The sequence below is a fragment of the Calidris pugnax genome, unplaced genomic scaffold, assembly GCF_001431845.1.
Source record: "Calidris pugnax isolate Ruff unplaced genomic scaffold, ASM143184v1 scaffold115, whole genome shotgun sequence".
NCBI lineage: Eukaryota > Metazoa > Chordata > Aves > Charadriiformes > Scolopacidae > Calidris > Calidris pugnax.
Genome location: NW_015090840.1, coordinates 583,620 through 605,235, shown reverse-complemented (window position 1 = coordinate 605,235; position 21,616 = coordinate 583,620). Strand labels below are relative to the sequence as shown.

General features: G+C 34.5%; 1 protein-coding gene across 7 annotated transcripts in view; it reads right to left on the bottom strand.

Annotated features, from left to right (window-relative positions):
• CNTNAP4 (contactin associated protein-like 4) overlaps positions 1–21,616 on the bottom strand; it is a 212,448-nt gene that overhangs the window by 40,175 nt on the left and 150,657 nt on the right. For all 7 annotated transcript variants that reach the window (XM_014942078.1, XM_014942081.1, XM_014942083.1 and 4 more), the window contains exons 9-12: positions 15,435–15,584; positions 12,948–13,119; positions 7,130–7,236; positions 4,464–4,583 (exon numbers count right to left, since the gene is read on the bottom strand). In XM_014942078.1, the coding sequence (XP_014797564.1) occupies positions 4,464–4,583; positions 7,130–7,236; positions 12,948–13,119; positions 15,435–15,584 (549 nt within the window). The remainder of the gene's footprint in view (positions 1–4,463; positions 4,584–7,129; positions 7,237–12,947; positions 13,120–15,434; positions 15,585–21,616) is intronic.

Sequence of the window (21,616 nt, the reverse complement as noted above, 5' to 3'; positions counted from 1 at the left end):
CATTGAATAAGGAAACAGTAAATGACAACACCCATATAATTGTCTCTGAAATAAGATACAGTTTACTTGGGAAATTGAAATGACAGTATAGAAAGAAATAATGCTTATTATTGTTAGTTTTCCAAGGCTTAAATTTTTTATAAAATAACACAAAGTTCTATCCTAGATTCTAGCTAGAGCACATATATCACTATAATTTCAGTTAATTTATTGTGTGTGAGAATATGGTCTACAGCTTTTTTCTATTACAACAAAGCAAAAGTAGCTTGCAAATACTGTATTTGTTATAAAACACAGATTACATGGAGGTGAGTTATTCTAGCCATCTTAAATCAAATAGTAGTCATTTGAAGTACTATTCAAAACCTGTATTTAGTCAGGACTAAGAATCACAGCTTCCAAAGTTCAATAGAAAGTGGCTTTCAAACACCTAACATAATATTAATCTATAGAACCCACCGTGGTGTGCCCACTTGAGTCAGTACTGCAACATGATGAAGTACTAGTTTAGAATTGAGAGCTGTTTCACTAAAAAAGACATATTGCTCTCTAGTCGACTTTTAGCTCAGATATGGCTGAGTACGGCTGCTGCGTACTTAACTGCATTGCACAGACAGGCTTTATGATTCATGTAAACTAGGGGCATCCAAAATATTTATTCCAGAAGCATTTAAACTGTGTCTGCAAGATTTTTTTTCAGTGAATCACAAGTAAACATTCACTGAATCACAGAATGGTATGGGGTATGAAAGGACCTCTGGAGATCATCTAGTCCAACACTCTTGCCAAGCAGGGCCACCTGGAGCATGTTACACACGAACATGTCCAGGTGGGTTTTGAATGTCTCCAGAGATGAAGACTCCACCACCTCTATAGGAAGCCTGCTGCAGTGCTCTGCCACCCTCATAGTAAAGAAGTTCCTCCTCACGTTTAGATGGAACTTCTTATGTTCAAGTTTGTGCCCATTACCTCTTGTACTGTCACTGGGCACCACTGAAAAAAGACTGACCCCATTCTCCTGACATCCATCCTTTAAGTATTTATAAGCATTGATCAGATCCCCCCTCAGTCTTCTCTTCTCCAGGATAAAAAAGTCCCTCAGCCTTTCCTCACAAGAGAGATGCTCCAGGCCCCTCATCATCTTTATAGCCTTTTGCTGTACCCTCTCCAGCAGTTGCCTGTCCTTCTTGAACATGGGAGCCCGGAACTGCACACAGTACTCCAGATGGGGCCTCACCAGGGCAGAGTGGAGGGGGAGGATAACCTCCCTTGACCTGCTGGCCACACTGATGCACCCCAGGATGCCACTGACCTTGACCACAAGGGCACATTACTGGCTCATGGTCATCCTGTTGACCACCAGGACTCCCAGGTTTTTTTCCTCAGAGCTGCTCTCCAGCAAGTCAGCCCCCAACTTGTACTGCTGCATGGGGTTATTTCTCCCCAGGTGCAGGACCCTACACTTGCCCTTGTTGAATATCATCAGGTTCCTCTCTGCCCAAATCTCTAGCCTGTCCAGGTCTTGCTGTATCGCGGTGTGTGTATGGCTGTATGGCAGTAATATCCAGAACTCCAAACATAACTTCTAGAAAAGTATGTTCCAAAGTAGTGTTCTTGTAATAAAATAGCAGAAATGACCTGCATATAAATATACATATAATCCAAACAGTTAAATAATAAACAATATATTGCTTACTTATAAAAGGTGTGTACTAAGATGTGCAGTCTTGTGTGAAACAGACTTCCTTCAACTTAGAGCCATGTTGCTTACACTAAGCAGCACAGCAGTTCAATAGCTTTCCAGTTACACCGATACTTCGCAAATATTTTAACTTTGTACAACAATTGTGGAAAGCATTTTCAATTCTAAAAACTACAATGAAACACCACACAGATCAAGAACTAAAACTGATGTTAAAAATACTTGTATGAAGGCATTACTTTAGAAGCTACCAGAGGCCACAGACTACTATGTATGTACTTTGGGACTAAAACAATAATTTTCCTGTACGCTGAGACACAGGAAGGATGCAACTGACTGGTAAAATACCATGGGAATACATTGGTCACTCTGTCCTATAGTTTGTGTACAAGGAAATGTAACATCAGGCACTCTGCTTAGGAGTAGAAATTACTCCTTCCATGTTCTTCAAAATATAAATCGCCCTAAATATTGGTGGCTGATTAAAGCTCGTGTGATTCTGCTGTTTTGTACTTCTGCCAAACCCCCTCAACTATGAATACAGAAGTACTGAGCTTATTCTATTTCAGCTTCTGCATGCAAAGCCTGTAACATTCTGACAGCCATGACTAAAATCCACTTTTAGGTAGGGGTGACCAGACTCCCAGTTAAAGCTTGTCTGTGTCAGCCAGGTCAGGTTTAGATTCATGTTCACTGTATTCTTATATTGTAATTACATTGTAAATGTAATTTGAGTAGATATGAGAAAAATTAGTTTTCTAACTTGTAGTATTGATGATAATATTTCGGAAGTTCCAATAGGAGTATTTCTAACTATTTAACAGTGCTTTATTTCATTAGCTTCCTACAGGCCACACATGGCTGACATTATAAGGTATTTATAGAGAAGAAAGAACTCATGGTCACAGAAAACCTAAAGGAAATATTAAGGTGAAATGCCTATTGAAAAATATTATATTGAAAAAAGTCTGTTTAAGCAACTTTTCTATCATTGCTTAACAGTTTTTGGTCAAATTATAAAATGTTACTAAGTACATACTCATGATGTGAAAAAAAAAAATGGCTGGAAAAAAAATGGCTGGAAAAATAGAACAGATTTCTCTTTGTACATGCACATACACACAGGCACAAATATATCTACAGGCTACGCCAAACATAAAAATTGAGACAAACAGGTGAGCTACCAGAGTCATTGTCACACTCCCAAATTTAAAACCAAAAAGAATGCAGTCGAACTTTGTTCATTTTAACTGGCAGTATGGACTATAAGCTTTTCATTCTGAAACTGACCTCCAAGAATAAAACCAAGGAAAGCCACATCCCTCCCAGCTGCCTGAAAATAGACACCCATGAATGCCAAAAACAAGGCAGCGCTGTAAGTACTGTTGGCACCTGCCTTCTCTGCCTCTAGTGGGAACAGGGAATACCAGTCATGAAGAAACCAGGAACAAAGGAAATACAGAAGATTCATCCTGTCAGGCTGCATCTCAAGATGAAAAACTGATCAATGAGATTTGATTAATGTGGTGAATAAGAGGTGACTGAGGAAAATCGTAATAGCAGTTCATGGACACACAAGGATAACGACAGACCTTGGGGGGTTATACCAACTTGAAAAAATTATCTTTCTGCCATGCCTCTGCCATGACTCTTTGGTCTCTCTTAAACTCATAGGACACTAGGATATTTCCTTTTAAGAACCTGTGCCAATCTGAAGTTTGCCCAGTATGAGCTAGCACAGTTCATTGATAAGTCAAAGCCAGGACCGGATACGGTGAGCCTAGTTAAGTTGCACAGACTGATTGAGATTATGAGAATTTTATTATTTCAACACATATAATAAGTATTCTTTAGATCACTGTGAAAATCAACCAATGCCATTGGCAAGCAGAGCCTTGTTAGTTTCTCAAGAGCTAGACATGACCACAAATTGTTTACAATTCAACATAAAGAGCTTATGATAAGGTTTCTAAGTCAAATTCTCAACACTTAAGACATACCTAAATCAAATACAGCTATACATTTTTCACATAGTTTTTTAGAAAGTTATAACTGCGTAAAAATATATTTTTGTCACAAAAACCAGTGAAGACTTCCATCATTTTGGTTGGAAAGTAGTTCAAATAAAAAGAAGCTAAGTATAAAGAAGAGGAAACAGCCACAAATAAAGCAATAATAATTTTCAAAAAGCCATTTAAACATAAGCTGCATTGAAAGGACATATATCAATAGGCATACACAGACAACATCCACTGGTTTGTTAAAAAGCAGACCAACAACAAACTTTGATATTTAAAACTTCCAGTGGTAGAAGTCGTCAGATTCAAAGAACTGTATGTAGAAGAGGAGGCAGGGTGCCTGAAAGTGAGGCTGTGAGAGTGCCACCTGTTGCATTTGTATTCTCCAAAATATCTACTTGCATTTTGAAAATTCTCATTTCCTTAAATGTCCTCAACAGGCTGTAACTTAAATGGAAACAAAGCTGCTCCCCAAAAATGAACTAGTATGACATTGTCTCTATATTGAACATGTCCCATTTATGCAAAGCACAACAGGGATGCAGTGCTAGCTACACAGACTAAATCCTGTCGTTATTCTATTTCTCTGGCTAATTGTTTTCCCAGTATTCTGAGCTAAGGAGTAACATTCCTTTTGTTGTGTATGTATACATTAAACTTACACTCTACAGAGGCTTCTCATGTTTTAATATAACAAACATGCATACAGACCCAGATGTGATTAAGGAACTTTATCACCTCACCTGTCATATTACAGTATACAAGAAACGGTCTCAAGGGGCCACTTCCATCTGAATCAATATTGTAAAAGCCTGAAGTGTTCCCTCTGTGCTTATAGGCTTCACATGATTGCTCATAAATGGCTGTAAAAGAACATATTCTATCACAAATGTAATGGCACAATTTTACATTTTTTAATTCAGGGAATTAAAAATAAAAGTGTGTGGAGCCTGTCAACGGGGAAAAGAAGTTGTCTGTGTTCACTGTTAAAGAATAAAGAACAAATAACATAAACAAAACTATCCTTCCATTTGAATTTGTAAAGTGCATTTGGTTTTATTTATTGAGGAGATCACAAGGGGCATTTTCAAGCATTTTCTTCCATATCTCAAGCTGGAAACTTCAGAGAGGAAACTGTGAAGTTTGAGTGAGTAAATATTTGTAATGTAATTCCAAGGGTATTACTTAGACTCTGATTTTGAAGAAACAAACATTAAAAGCTCAACAAAATCAGATTTTTGTTGTTGGTGGTTTTGTTATTACATACAACAGAAAGTAGGCAGTGTTCCTAGATGTTCTAATTTTCTCCTGGTGTTTTTCAGCTTTCAAACCTTATTTTCTTCCTTTTTCATAGAAGGGCAAATGACTTGTGAGAGACTGCAGTAAAATAACTAAATAAGCAAAAACAAAATGACAGCTCCTTGGTCCCATGTCATGTGTACAGCAGTCAAGGCTTAAAGAAAAGGTTGTGAGGTTGTGATGGCTTCTTTATGATCAAAAACCTGAGAAAAAGGGCTTATGAGTCCACCCTGTACAGACAGGGACCATACCAGCCTAACTTTTCCTTTGACCATTATATCACTGTCAAGCAGTCATACTCTTCTGGTCTTTTCAAAATTAGACTGTGTGCTCAATCAGTTATTATAAAAACACTCTGCCAAAAAGAAGGAGTCGTTAGATTCAGAAAAAAAAAATAGTTATAAGTGCTATACAAATAAAAACATAACTCCATTATTATTATAACAGTTTTGAAGATTTTGTTCTATAAATATTAAATTTATTTAAATTAAAAAAGATGTAAAGTACTAGCACAGTAATACAAAAGAAGTGTTCTTTTTTAAAAAGAAGCTGGTCTTTGGAAGAGGGTGATCTCTAGTTTTTGCCTGATGATTACTGAGATTATATGGCTACACTTATCAAAAAGATAAACAATTCTTTCAGATTGCTTACTCTAGGAATATTCAGAATCCACAATTTATGTAATTTTCAAATGGAATGTTTTAGTTCCTTAGTGTTAGTTAAATTTAAACATGACAGAAGAGATTTGATTAGTCACTAGTTGATTTTTGAACATGGTAGTTTGTATTCTAGTATTTTGAGATCAGTAACTTATTTCTAGGCCTATAACAAAAAAGAATGGTTCTTTGAGAATTCAAGGGACAATATTTTTTTAATTACATGGAAGTGTGACAACATGACCAAAAATTATTCTAGCTTCTTGATTTGAAATAATTATTAAAATCTCTAAAATCAACTTCCTTTTTGTATTCTATTAATCATGAACAAATATCTCAGAAAGCTGTTATGTGTACTATTGACAATGAATAAGAATTCAATTAACTCTCACCATATTGTTACATTTCTCATGAACTCCTAATCATTAGGAAACCATGTCCTCCATCGGTCCTCATAGACACCATCAGTTGATTTAACATGTGATTTTTCAAATTGTAATGAGTCAAATCACCTTCATCTTCACTTTGGGCTTGTCATAGTTTTAAAGTATACACTGTGATAATTAAAAACATCTGTACTATTTGTATTCTGTCTTTGTTACACAAATTTTCTTAAAATTGTTATTTATGCCACTACTTTGTTTACAATTAAGGTATTACAGGAAAAGTCATCACTGTTGTTGACTCTGTACAAGTGAGATCTAATAGGGTCTTCTAAAATCAGTGATTTCCTAAAAATCCCATGGGTGTAGACATACATTCTTTTCATAAAATCTGCCAAGAAGGATTTTATAGATTTTATAAGGACAATTATGACAGAATTATTTATCTAATCACGTGATTTCTTTGAAATTATCAGTAAATTTTCATAAAGATTTCTAGTTATTAGAAACATATAATGAAGGCCAGAATAATGATTTGTTCTGCTTCCTAGAACTTGCTTAAAACACTACAGATGTAGAGTATCTCCTGTGAAATGAGTTTTTACTTGCAATTTTTATTTTTTTTTAATTTCTTCTAATCTACTCCCTGATTCAGCAAACTACATAAACATATGCTTAGGGCTTAGCATGTGATTACTTTTGCACATGAATGTTTTTCCATTGTCTCAGAAAAAAATATTATTAATTGTTGAGATGAATAAAGATGAATTAAATACATTTCTAAACAATTTGCTGATTCAGAAAGTGGAATTATATGGATGGAAGAGGATATTTCTGACCATTTCATGTAAATTATGAAAAATGTGAAACAGAAACAGACAAACTTTAGAACTTTCAATGAGTTTTTGCCATTACGTATTTTGAATTCTCAAGGCCTTTCCTTGAACCAACTTATGAATATTTACATGACTGAAAACTTTTCTAATGTGAATGATCAATACAAATATATATTCTTGTGATGGAATAATTCAATCAGAAATGAAAACAGGTCAGAAAACATCTCAGACTTACGATAGTGGCAAGTAGCACCCTTGTAACCAGTATTGGCACAGTTGCAGTAGAAGCTGTTCCAGGACTGTGAGCATCTGCCACCATGTTCGCAGTAATTAGGCAAACACCTTAAAAAAAAAAAAAAAAAAAAAAAAAGAGCATTTTCACTCTAATTTTTGTACATTTAGATGTCACTTATCAAGGGATGCAAAATCATGTCAAAAAAGTATAACATGAAGTAAATCTTCAAGCTCATTGGGGAAGACATCAATAACATCAATATAATTACTAGAAGATAGAGAGAATTTCCCTTCATCTTCCCCACTATTGCCTATAACAAATATATTAATTACACAATAAGATTGTGAGAATGGAAAAAATTGCAAAATATCCTAATTGTTACTTATTACCATGCAAGTATCTGCAATTCAATATAAGTTTATAAATCAATGAGACATTTACATGCTGATAATTCACTGGCAAGTTTTGCAACTGACAGGACTTCTTCAACAAGATGTGTCACAAAAAGCAGCATCATAACAGATTTCTTTCTGCTCTTTGAAAAAATAATAGATTTTAAAGAAATTTAAAAATCACATAACAATTAAAACTGACCATAGTACCTGAGAGATATTTCTTATTCTAAAATCACAGTTATTTCCTATTCTAGAACGAGTAAAATATTCAGTATGTCAGTTGCATTGCAAGAGGTAACTACGAGCAATGACAGTTTTCTTTCTGGTGATATGAGTAGAAACTTGAAGAATTTTGGTGGTTTTCTTCTGGATTTACAATGATTGACTGCAAAGAAAATTTACCTGTAACTGCTTAAAGGGTAAGACTGCAGTACTATACCTATGTATAAAATATTGCATGCAATGAAAACATGAAAAAATTTGTTTTTTAGAAACACTGCTGAAAATATATTGAAACAGAGTGGCACACTTTAACCAATTATTTGCTAGCTTTTCACCTTAGACATTAGTTAACATTCCTATTGCAGTGAGTATATGCATGCATATGTAATACAGCTCAGAAAGTATAAAAAGGCTTTATTGTTGACAATAGTCACAGAAAAAATAAAACAGGCCCATTAATATTCACAGGATCTTAAAATACCTTTTAATTCATTCAAGAAATCTTAGGGCAGTATTAAACTAGGATTGTGGAAAGTCCAGCTGTTCAGACATCTGCCTTATGAATAATTAAGGGCCTTTGAACATTCACTCCTCCTGACTGTCAAAGAATCTTTCATGTTTATAGACAAGGGTAAACAGCAGTTTTCAGAGAAGGGAAAGAAAAAAAAAAAGGAGCAGCTAAAGTGTAGGTAAAGTAAGTAAGTTGATACAGGTAACCTGTTTTCAAGGAAATAAGTGACATTTTTGCCAGTAAAAGAGCTGATTTGTATCTATTATCTGTATTCACAGAGTGCATTTCTAATAGATGTCTCAGTGAGCTCTGATTTGGAACATAAAAAGGAACTTGAAGCTCTGGGATTACAATTATTAAATACTGCATTTGAAGGAATTGTATAAATGTGTGTAGCCATAATTCTTAGGATAAATGTTTAATTTTGGTTTTTTACAGGTATGACTACTCATCAGTTATTACAAATGTACATTTCCTGTAATATAACTGTCATTCAGGACTTTGAGTGCATCCTCTGACAGCTGCTCTGCTTGCATGTGTTTCAGTCAGTTTTTCTTCTCTTCCTTTTTGATAAAGACATCGTTATACGAATATTGCAAGTAACTTACATGGCCTTTACTTGTATTGACTTCCTGTCCATGTTAATTAATCTTCCTAATAGTCTTCATAAGAATAAAAGCTTAGATGAAATTGATAACACTTGAACCAACTTTAATAGAAGTGAAAAGAATTTAGAGTATAATTTAAATCTTTTAACATTAAATTTTACGTCTTCCCTCTGTTTCAGCAGGTGTAAGATAAAGTAGCCACTAGCTACATCAAAGTGAAGCTGTAATTGTATTATATGCTGCGACCTTACTCAAAGAAAGATTTAGAACAATGCTTTCTCTGAAGAAACTAATCTTCTAACGAAAATATTTTTAATACTTCATCTGTAAAAAGTAATTTTTGGATTCATCACCCTGTCTGTTTAAATCAGAAAAAAACCAGCTGATTAAGCATTTACCACCTATTACTTGTTCATATGCTTTCAAGTGTATGACATCTGAAAATGATATACGATTTAAAACCAAGGAAGCAGACTAATAATAATTATAAGCTAATAATCAAAGGAATACGCTGATCCAGAACATGAATATACTTTTGATAAAGAAGGAAAAAATTAGAACTTCATATGCCATTTACTTCCTAAATACATTTTTGTACACTCTCTGCTTATCATGGTTCCAAACTATGGCTAAAAGATAATTTGAAAAGAGTAAGTAATTGCTGCAAATTTCATTGTTTTTCTTTCTTCATTCTTCAATTTATTTTTAAAAAAAGAGAAAGAATATTTGAAAACTATACCAGTGCCAGTGAATATTTTTACATATAAAACCATTTCTTCTGCGTTTTGTAGAACACACTGCTGCCGGGACACCAAAGACAATAACTCCTGGCATGCAATCATATATTTCTGTGTAGGCTTGATGTAATTCTGACAGATTCATCTGGTACTGTCCCCTCAGAGACTAAATGTGCTTTGGAAGGCATTGGGAGTCCTTTAAAGGTGTTTTGTCAATAGTTTATGTATAATCAGTAGTTAATAAACCAACATATACTGATAAAGGAGCTAAGGGAAGAGATATTAAGGATAAACATATGAAGAGAATTATTTGCATGCACAATAGGCATATGAGCAATATAACAACATACAGAACGATACACAATGAAAAGGCTAAATGAAGGAGCATGAACTGGAAAGGAGCAGTGACTAGAATAAGCATAGGAGGAGAAATTGGAAAGTTTATGGAACTGGGAAAACAGAAAATAAGAAAGTGGTAGGGAATTTTTTTGTTGTTTAAAAAGAAAAACAGGATAAGAAATTACATCCCAGTGAATAAATGAATGATTAACCAACCATCTGTCAATGAGGACTATAAATCTGATAAAATAGAAACTATTTTATGTATGTCAAATATGTACACACATATATATGAGCTAAAGAATGGACTCAGAATTATTTTTGGTTTATTTACTATTGCATATACATTCAGATCACAATGCAAACAGTATTTTTTATTTGTGTTCATGCACTTTAAATTTGTAAAACTATTACTTTTAGTGGTCCATTGTTTCTACTACAAAAGCCAACAGTAAGTCCAGAATCTGGGTCATGCTTCACTATTTGGAATTGCAGATGCAAAGACTTCTATAAAGACCCCAGGACAAAGAAGCGGTTTGTTTGCCCTCAGCTGTAGGCAGGATATCTACCACAAGGAACACAGTGGCAAAAATGGTAATTAGTTTAGCTTAGGGCAGCCAAAGGCATGTAGAAATCATTGTAGGAAGAAAATATTTTTTCTCAAACAATATGGTGTACAAGATGATGCAAGCTACTTATTAGAAATTGTTTAGTACAAGTAAACAATTTTAATGTTGACAAAGAATCTTATAAACTGGGATTTATGGTGAGATGTAGAATTAGTTTGATAAAGAGAAGCATGAAGTTTTTTCCACATGATGAGCTACAGATATCAAATGGAATGAGACTGTGAGGAAACTGGAAAGAAACAGTCCCTGGAGCAAGCTAGTTTTTAAAAGGCTTTTATAAAGTCTTTTTAAAAACAGTCTATTTTGAAATAAAAGATAATGAGGGTAATGAAATTGGTGAAAATGGGTGGATTAATTTTCTATTTTGATAATTTAGGAAGACATACGGTAACCATGCTGAGAACCAAAAACTAAACCCGGCAGAGCTAGTGCAAGAAAGGCGCAATTGTCAAAATATAGGAAGACATGAATTAAAATTAGCAAATTTTAGAGAAAGCAAACCCAACTAAACAAAAACTTCCATAAATACTACTGTTTTTCTTTGGTGTCATTTGTCATGGGAAACCACACATAATTTTGATGAACTATGAAAGTAAGATAAACTTTAAACAAAAAAAAGTCACTACAGTAACACTTTGAAAAAGATTGTGGCCAGGAAGTTTAAGTAATCTTGCTTAGATCTCCTATAATGTGTTTGACTGAAGAATATCCATATCCTTACATTACATTCTTTAGACCTGATTCTGTTCCTGATTCTGTCTCTTTACTACAAGGAAAAAAAAGTGGACAGTGTAATGGAACAGAAGTTCAATTACAGAGTTGAAAAGACAGCAGTGATACAGTGCCTTAGAAGCCAGAAGGAAGCATTAAGAGGTCTATCAGAAAGGAGAGCAAGGAGACGGTGAAAGAAGTTTGAAAGTGAGAAAATGATTCAAAAGGAATAGGATGAGAGAAAGCTAAATAGAAACATAAATATATTCGGCACACTAAATGCAAATCCCTAACAAGTTATCTGGTAAAGTTTTGACTAAGGCCAAACCCTGTTTTGTCATATGTCTGTCAAATTTGCTGCTTACTGTAAAGACAGGATTAACACAGTAAGGGATAAATTAGCACAAAGAATGATATATATGCAACTACATATTTTCTGAAAACATAATGTATATAGAAATATTAGTGAGAATACACAATACAACTTAATTGAAAGGATCACATTGCAAGTAGATTTTTGTGCCTTCTTTTGAAGGTTTTTCTCCATAAACTTTTATGAACAATTTGGGAGTGAACTAGTGTTATTTTTGTCTTTGATCACAAGGCATTGTGACTTTCTTTAAAATAATAACCTGGATAGTCATACACCACGTCATCTCTATGAATGGAAAGCAGGCCACAGAAATATGTCTGTGTGATTGAATGTGAAATTGGCTACTGTCTTGAAGCAGATCTATGCCTACACTGTTTTCTCCAAATAGAGCAATTTTTAAGTCTTGTAATTCAAAGGCCATATTTTTTTAGATCAAAAGGCAACTTTTGGGGACTAGACATTTAGGGGGTGGGGGACAAGTGTTTACAATGTCTTTCCCATGCCTGTTCTGTCATTTCAGTACAGCTGTTCAGCTTAGTGCAAGACAACCATTTCTGGATTAAGCAGACTTTGCACAGATGCTTATGACTGCATTCTCATGCGTCTGCAGCAGAAAACTTATCCTTCCATTGCCTGCTCGTGTTTGCTCCCTCTCTTATCAGCAGCCTCTGCCATTCTGCAACACCCCTTTTGACTCATCCTATGCCTTCTTTACACTGAACTCCACTAGGGTCTTCCTGTCAAGCATTTCAACCTATTTCAGGAAAGTCATAAAGTCTTTCCTCCCTGCAGAGGGAGACACTTGAACTAGCTGCTCTGTTTTAGATAGATGCTAATACCATCAATAGCAAGTTATGAGATTAGTTCTGATCATAGCCTAAAAAAGATTGCTCACTCACAGCGATGAATATGATCTGCTGTTTTTCTAGATGGGTAGAAGATAGGAAACTGCAATAACTAATAGAGAACATACCATTTCAAAGGGTGAATGAGACTACATGTCATAGGTGGCGATTTGTGTCTGTAGCTTTACTTGAAAAGAAAGTAAGATATTTAAAGTTTGTCAGAAACATCAGAGAATTTTAACCCCAATTAATTTAATTTTATTTGCAGTTCATGGAAATCTAATTGCTGTGCTATGTAAAGTACATTTATTCAAGACATTTGAATTCTTACAAAAGAAATAGCATCACATGTTGTAAGCATGCCATGTTATCATCAAGACAGTATCAGGAAAAAAAAACATTTAAATAAATAAATAAACAGATAAATGAGCAAATATAATTTTCTTACCTGTCTATAATGCCACATAAATCTATCTGAAGGTCACTGAAATTGCCAAAAATATTTTGCTGAACTGAGATCATATCCACTCCCTTGTTACCAATGGAAATGAGTCGCATGCATCCTTGAAAGGCACCAAAAGATGTATTACATTCAGAAATGTTTCCACTGTTAGGGCAGCCTGAAAGAAACATAAAACATGGAGCTGAAGAAAATATTTTATTTAAAAATGTACATATTCCAAAAGTAAATTTTGATAATATCCAGCTGTTGTAAACTTTGTGGGTGGAAGACTTTAGCCAGAAGTTCTTCTGATTAGGCATAGTGGTGCAACTGTAAAGAAATACTTCTGTGAAGTCTTACTGTTTCTAAAGCATATGCAAAAGAATCACTAAAAATTTCGGTAAACGATAACCCAAGCAGCAGTTCCAAAGCAATGAATGGGATCAAGATGTGAACAGATTGACTGACTGACCCTAGTCACAAAATGTTAAGTTTCAATACGAGGTGGTTAATATGTCTTCCCAGAGGAGGTATGAGATTTCCTTCCTTGGAGCTGTTCATGATTTGAGTGGTCACAGCCCTGTACATCCTGATATCATCAGACTCTTATAGAACAGAGGATTGGACTAGACAGTGTCTGGATCTCCTACCCAATCTATGAACATGAATTCTGTAAGTATCTAATATTGTGGTTTGTCTACTGTGTTACTAATCCTGAAATGCCTTGTTCACTCACTGATTGCCTATTAACTAAACATCGTTAATAAATAAAAAAATTGCTCTGATCCTGATTTGATTTAAACCATGTCCATTCAGCAGGTTTTCCCAGATGCAAATGAAAACTGCATAGCAAAATACGCCTAAATATCTTTTTCCTTTTGCTTTCTTCCAAAGGGTAATATTGTTTCTGGAATGACGCACAAAGGCTGTTCTTTGATCTTAGTTAAATAATACTGCATTCTGGCTCACAGCATTCAAAGACCTACTGGTTTCATGATATTAGAAGCAGTGACTTTTAAGACACTTCTCTGTTCTACAGAGCTAATGGGTACTTTCTGAAGTCCTGCAAAGACAGTGCAGAGGTTTACTATACATGAAAATAAAATGACAGTGGAAACTAGCAAATCTATTCACAGGAGAGTACAACAATACAAATACTAAAGGTATGTTTTTAAGAATTATATAGTAGAGAATTAACTAAAAGTGAAATGAAAAAAGTGAATTCCTTATAATTGTGGGGCAGATATTAAAGATAGGAAAAAATCCTTTAACAACAAAATTGACACAATATGCTTATTGCAATATTAAATAATCTCTTTTTTCCCTTATAGTTGCAATGAGTTATTATTCCAAGAACTCAGAGAGGTCATATATCCTTGATGATAGCAGGACTAGAAATTGTACTGACATAATGTTTATTACGCATTTTCCCATCTAAGGATACACTTTTCTTGCATATTTTATATTCATTAAAACTAAGCACCATGTCCCCAGGACAGCTCTCCTGGAAGGCTAATATTCATGTTTTAACAACAAGCATATAGAAACATAGTAAATATTCATGTAAACGTAGAAAGAAAGTCAAAATGCGTTGCCTACATTTTGACAGTGGTATATGACATAAAATTTTAATAAACATTTTTCTAAACTCAGAAACCTTCTACTTGTTTCCCCCAAGTTTGTATGACACGCACGAGCTGCTGATTCCAGTTACAAAGCTGAGTGGATATGAAGTTGTACTTTCAATGTTCTTGGAATTAATTTGCCTCCTCCACCCCCCAAAAGATAAATAGAAATGTCCTTGCACAACTTAATTAAATATGCTGCTTTTTTGAACTGCCCATATCCTTTCTATGCCATCAACCCTGCCATGGTGCAAATCATCTAATCAGAGATGTGGCACTTGGTGACACCTAACTGTCGATATTGCTTAGGGAAATGAAGGTATCTAAACATTGTTTTCAGGCACAAGTTATCTTCTTCAAACATATCACAGTTGTGTCACTGTGGTAAAAAAAAAATTAAAAATTAAGGGTGTATATCCTGTAAAGATGATATTTGAACTAGTAAGTAAGCATTTACTTGAGGTGAAAACTTGAAGTCATCCCAGAGGAAGATTGTCACAAAAAATCGGTTCAGCAACACTGTAAGTGTGCAGAAAGAGAGACCTTTGTGCGCCTGCTTGATTGTCTGCCAGTATATAGACTGTATATAGTCAACCATAAGAGTATGATACCAGAAAATAATGTTCTAAAGAGTGACTATGGATTTAAGGTTATAATTTACCCTACCAAACATTATACAATTTTAAGGAAGCACCAACTCAAAAAAATCATAGCAGCACCTGAAAACCAAATCCTTTGAGAGATATCCTATATAGGCAAAGAAGACTCGAGGGAAGGCAAATAATTCTTGCCATTTGATTAGATATGTCAGGAAAAAATGAAGTTTAACTGTGGGATATTGCCAGCATAAATAAACAACATATTTCACCTCCAAAGTAGAAAGCATCTCCTGAATAAATTTGCAGAGGTATGGAGGCATGAGCAGATGACATCACCTCATTGTCCACTGTTACACTGAGACGATTCCTTTTGGCAGAGAAGGATACAGAATGCCACTGGCCATTATTTAATCCAGCACCTGGAAGAAAAGTAAAAAGCAAAATGAAGTATAAACATCCATTATTTGTTACACTACCTGAATGTTATAGACTTGAAAGGAGGAGAGACCAGAAGAGCAATCATAGCTCACATAAAAACTAGAAGTGACAATGAAAGAAAAAACATAATTATTAAAGAACACAAATGTCTTCTGTGAAGACAGAACTTTTGTATATTCCCTTGCTTCACAACTGATGAAGAAAAAATAAAAGTACTTCAGTGAATAAGCCTTCCTGTTGTAATACTTCTAATTATCAGTAATACATCCATTTAATGTAGTGACTATGAAAATTATCCTCCCAATCTAATCATTGTGATGGCTGATAGAGTATTTTACACATAATACACATTTTTACTGAACTACTACTAAGGATGTCTCAATCTTTTAAAATCAAAGGCAGTTATTATAATCCTGTTAAATAGCAAAATCCTGTAGACGTTAACAGCTTCAGCAACCACCATATCAATGTCACAAGATTCTTTTCTTTCAGGTATCTCTTTTATTGGAAATGTCTGAGAAGTTAGCCTCTAACACCAATTTACGTTACATCTGGCTGTGTAGGTGTAAGGTGTCACAAAGCAATAAACCTAAACCCTTGGTTCTGAAAAGTATTTACATATTTATACTTAAATAAATTTTATTCAGGGCAGTACTTAAGCACATTATGTTTAAGAAATGCTTTAAGTCAATCATGGTCTTGATTGCTCTTCAGAACAAAGGAACTTCTTACAGTAAAAAACAAAGAATACAACCTTTGAATTATGTGAAGCCTCTTCTCAACTGCAGAGTGCCTATAATTTGTGATTTCCCTCTTGAAATTTCATGTATTTATATACTCCTCTCTAGAAGGCTCAAATAGCTAAATTATATTATAACCTGGATCTGTATTTTGTTAACTACCACAGTCTAAACACAAGATCAGCATGCAATCAAGAGATAAATCTTAGAATGACACTATAAATTCAGAAAAATTATCATATAGAAAAGATCTCTACTATATTTAATATAATATTAATCTTATATTCTTTTTCCTTACTTCAGGAACTATATTTATTAGGGACCACATAACAAGAAACCTTAAATATTTTGCTTTATCCCCAGCCCCAGTGGAACAACGTAAAAGCCATGGCTAATAGATCTTCTTTTGTGTTGCACTTCTAGAACAATTCACCTTTGTAGCTAATGACAGAAAGCCTAGGGCTGCAGTTACTCGTTTTCTGATACCATTCTGGCTGTTACTTATTCTGGTAGCAATCTATAAGTGGCATTTGAGTTTGCTAACAGGAACAGTACACTTACAGTCAGAGAAAATAACAACCATTAAAGCTATTACTACTTTTCTGGGTAAATAGGTGTATTTTCTACCCCATATTCAAATTTATGGAGATGGATTTTTTACTAAAATAAAAATTGGAAACCACAATTACACACAATATAAAATAGTATGAATATCATTCCATGTTACTACAGGAAGGTCACCTGTACAGGGATAAGAAGGTAATCCTCCTTTGGAATTTTGTCTTTTGGTAACAAGGATTTATATAGCCATACAGGCAGTGTGGAGAGAGTGACTAGAGTTTCCCTATACCTTCAAGATGTCCAACTGCTAAAGAAGTCCCTTTGTATTAGTGACAGTCAATATAACTTACAGCAGAATTCAAGCTAGTATAATTCATGTTAGGGCTGGCATACTATTGAGCTGAAAAAGAAAATGAGCGAAACTATTTTGGCTCTGGTTGTGTTTTGGATAATATGATGTGTAACAGACATTTGAAAAACAGTAGATAATTATAAAAATGTCACTGCTGCCTTGCAATGGGCAATTTATGCATGGGAATAAATGAGTCACACTCTATAATGAAGTTTCTAGATTTAACGAGTACTATTATAAATCTCTCCTATTTTTTTAGTACTATTTGTGACAAGAACTCATCAAATATATCAAAAGGTTTTCACTAACTTCAAACAAAAATCAACAAAGAATCACAAACAGAAAAAGGATCCTTAGGTTTTTTTATACCACTGTGAACTTCAGTGAACTATATTATTTCATCGAAGAAATAATAGGTGTGCTAAAACGAATATGAATAATGTATTTTTTAAAGCACAGAATATTAAGTCCTAGAAAGGTTTTTTCCCAATTCCCAGTAAAATAGTTTTCTTCTATATATTATTGTAGAATTATTCTTCAAGAAGAAATAATAATATCCTTCAAGAAGAAATAAAGAATTGTCTCTAATACCACTTGTCACATTGTGTTTTTAAAATTAGCCATTTCAGGGAATGATTCTTAAAAATGGAATTATTTCCCTACTTAATTATTTCCCTCTTACTCTAACCTCCATCCCCAGCTACCAAAGGCTCCAGCTTCTTTCACCTCATCTCCAAGATTAAGCAAGGAGTTTCTCTATTTGTGGAGGTACTTCAAGTGAATGAAGATTTCCTCAGTCACATTTCTGCAATATGCTATATTTTCCTTTAGTAATCATAGAAACAGAGAATCAGAGAATAGTTTGGGCTGGAAAGGACCTTTAAAGGTCTTCTGTCCTATCTCCCTGCCATGTGCAGAGGCATTTTACTAGGTCAGGTTTCTCTAAACCTCATACAAGCTGACCTTGAACGCTTCCAGGGGTGGGACGTCTAAAGCTAACCTCTTTCAGTTTAAACCATTCCCCCTTGACCTGACCCAGGAAAAAAAAAAATCTCTCCATCCTTTTTATAAGTCCACTTTGAAGTATTGAAAGGCCATAATAAAGTTTTCCCAGAGCTTTCTTTTCTCCAAACTGAACCACCCCAACTCTCTCAGCCTTTTTCCACAGGAGAGCTGTTCCAGCCCCCTGGCCATGTTTATGTCCCTCCTCTAGACCTTCTCTGACATGTTCATGTCTGTCTTTTGCTGGGAACCCCAGAGCTGAATGCCGTACTCTGGGTGGGGTCTCACCAGAGCAAAGTAGATGGATGGAATCTCCTCCCTTGATCTGATGGCCATGCTTCTTTTGATGCAGCTCAGGATACAATTGGCTTTCTGGGCTGCAAACACACATTGCCAGTTCATATGCAATTTTTATGTTCACCAGTATACCCAAGTCCTTCTCTACAGGGCTGCTAAATCCATTCATCCCCCAGCCTGTATTGATACTGGAGACTGAAATGACGGCGTGATTAGAGATACTGAATGATGTTCATCTCAAGTTAAGACTTCCCCAAAGTCCCTTTTATTAAGTCTGGGGACTGAGGAATCTCATTATGGAAGCACAAGACACTTATGAGAAAACAGCTCATTCTAACCCTTGAATTGAGAATCTTGATTAAATTCACAGTTGCTCATGAAAAACCACAAAGTAGTACACCATATCAATGGTGGAGGCCAACGAACTGCTGACGTTTCCATTCCATCTGAAAATTATATTGTCTGGTGCTCTACTAGGAGTGTTAAAAATACTTTACCAGAAAAAAAGTAAGGAAAAAATAACAATTACACTTTTAGTGCATAATAAGATACCTATTAAAGAAGATATAATTTTACTTTAATTAGTAGTACTTCCTAATTTTAGTATCTAAGTACTAAAAAAACCAGTCTGTGGGAATTCTTGTAGAACAATGACATCCAAACTCAGCAACACACATATTAAAAGAAAATGTATATAGCTTATTAGGAAATCAATGAGAATCAAAAAAACCCCCAAAAACTCATTTAGAGAAAGTAATTTCTAGATTAGTTTGAATATAACCACCAAATGAAATTATTATTAACATCACATAACTAAAAGCTTCATAGAAATTAAAAGCTGTATAGAACGACAGGGTCATATGAAGAAACTGAGTAAAAATATCTCAAACATTTATACATGTTGTAATTTAATTTGGTCTCATCATTCAACACAAATTGACTTCGTCTTAATTTTTTTTTTTTAATCTATGTTATTTCATTGTGAATTTTTGATGAACAGCCTGCAAAAGAGGCTACCAAGGAAAGATATTAAGCAACCATCCTATAAAAGAAGGATATGGCTTATTATAACATAATCACTCATTAATTAACATGCTACTCTCATTTTCGTGTGGTCGAAGAAATCTTTAAAAAACACATGATAATGTATTTCAGAACTTGGCACAAAGAAATATGCTCTGATTTAATTATCAAATATTGTGTGTGTGAGAAATTCAGGTCATAAACCCTTGCCGGTAGGGGAACAAACCTGTCCAGCCATCCATCCATAATTTAATTACTCAGTCTCCAAATGCAGACTTGAATTGTCTCTGTGAGTGTAACAATAAACATATCAAAAACTCAAGAAAACAGTTCCCCATAAGGTTTTGTTAGATACAATTTTTCTCGGAAGGGAATAAGATGTTTTTGCAGTAGTTTTTGTCTTCACAAAGGCAAACACAATTCCTCCTTATTCCTCCTATGCTTAACATAGCATGAGAACATTAAATTTTGTTTCAACATAGAGTTTCAAGATTTATTTTGGTGTATTTCAGCTAATATGGTATGCATTGTGGTGCAACTTTGAAACTGAATAAAATGTTCTATGTGCAATTTTACAGCTGTTAATAAGTGCCACCACCTTTAGCTGGTGTTTTAAAATGACATTGCATGGCAATAGCTTCTTTAACATACATCACTTAATCAAACTGCAATTGAAATAGCCCCTAAAAAGCCAAACTAATCACTGTTAACTACATAATACTGATGTTCTTACTAAGGACTTGACATTTTCAAATGGCAAGCCTAGGGAAACCCCTTGTCATTAAAATGGTACTCTTTGTGCATCAGTTATTTTAGATTATAACTAATACCAGGGCTGATCCTACTGTCACTCACGGAAACAGGAACAAAATATTTATGCAAATTTCAACATTATACATGGTCATTACTGACTTACAGTCTTTTCTTGAACTAAAATATATCATTTAAAATTTTACTTTTAATCATTATAAATCTGTAGAAACATAATGAGCTTCAGAGTTATGTTTAACTTTTTCTTTTTTCTTTTTTTTTTTTCACCTCTAAGGAATTTTCATTTTGTATCAGGGATTAATCTAAAAGAGAGGCACAGAACTAAGATTAAGAAGGCCTCATCTTCAGATTCTGTGGCTGTTTCTTTGTACTGCTTGGTGTGGGAGAACAGGATGTTATCAGGATTGTGGAAGAAGCTGAGACCAGAAGAAAAAGCAGGAACACTGGCAGAGGATGGCCCATGAACAACTCCAGACAACCTCAAAACAATGCCTGGCACTCCTGACTGATTGAGGGGAATTCCGCCTGCTTGGCAGTTGGGGGTTGGAGGGGTGTGTCAGTTGGGAAAGAAGATGCATTGGTCCTATATAAGCTGCCTGTTGGTTATAATACACAATTCTGGTTGCATCACCAACCGGGGTCTGTGCCTTCATATCCTACAGCTTGGCTCTGCTTTGATGTCTTTGTCTGTTTTACACTGCCAAGCACGTGATTCATGAACTTTTTAGGTAAGTGATTCTAAATTTGAGTTTGTACCAATAACTTTTTTTTTTTTTTTTTGTGAAAACTTCTCCTTCTTTTACACAACTTCTTTTAATTCTGTGGAGTTAAAAAGAGATTGGGGGTGGGTGGTGGGTTAATGTCTATGATAATTTTTTTTTTTTTTAAATTTCAGTACCTGTTTCGTTTACTTACTATATTTATTATTGCTCAAAATAAACTAGCACTAAACAACATCATGACGGTCTTTATATTCTGGCTTGAAAACTCCCTTGAAAGATGCCTTTGGTTTCATTCCTATCACTCCAATGAATACAAACTATACTAGATAACATTGTTCATATATTCAAACTCTTGTTTTCTAAGCACCAATGTAAAATGCAGTTTTTCTATTTGTTGTCCACCTGTTTTTTCAGTTACATTACATTACTGGAACTAACTTGGCTTCTTTTTCGCATCATTTCCCTGCTTTATGAATATGAAACATATGATTGTATACAGTTCAAAAAAAATCTAGGTATAACATGTTTTGGATACCATCATTATG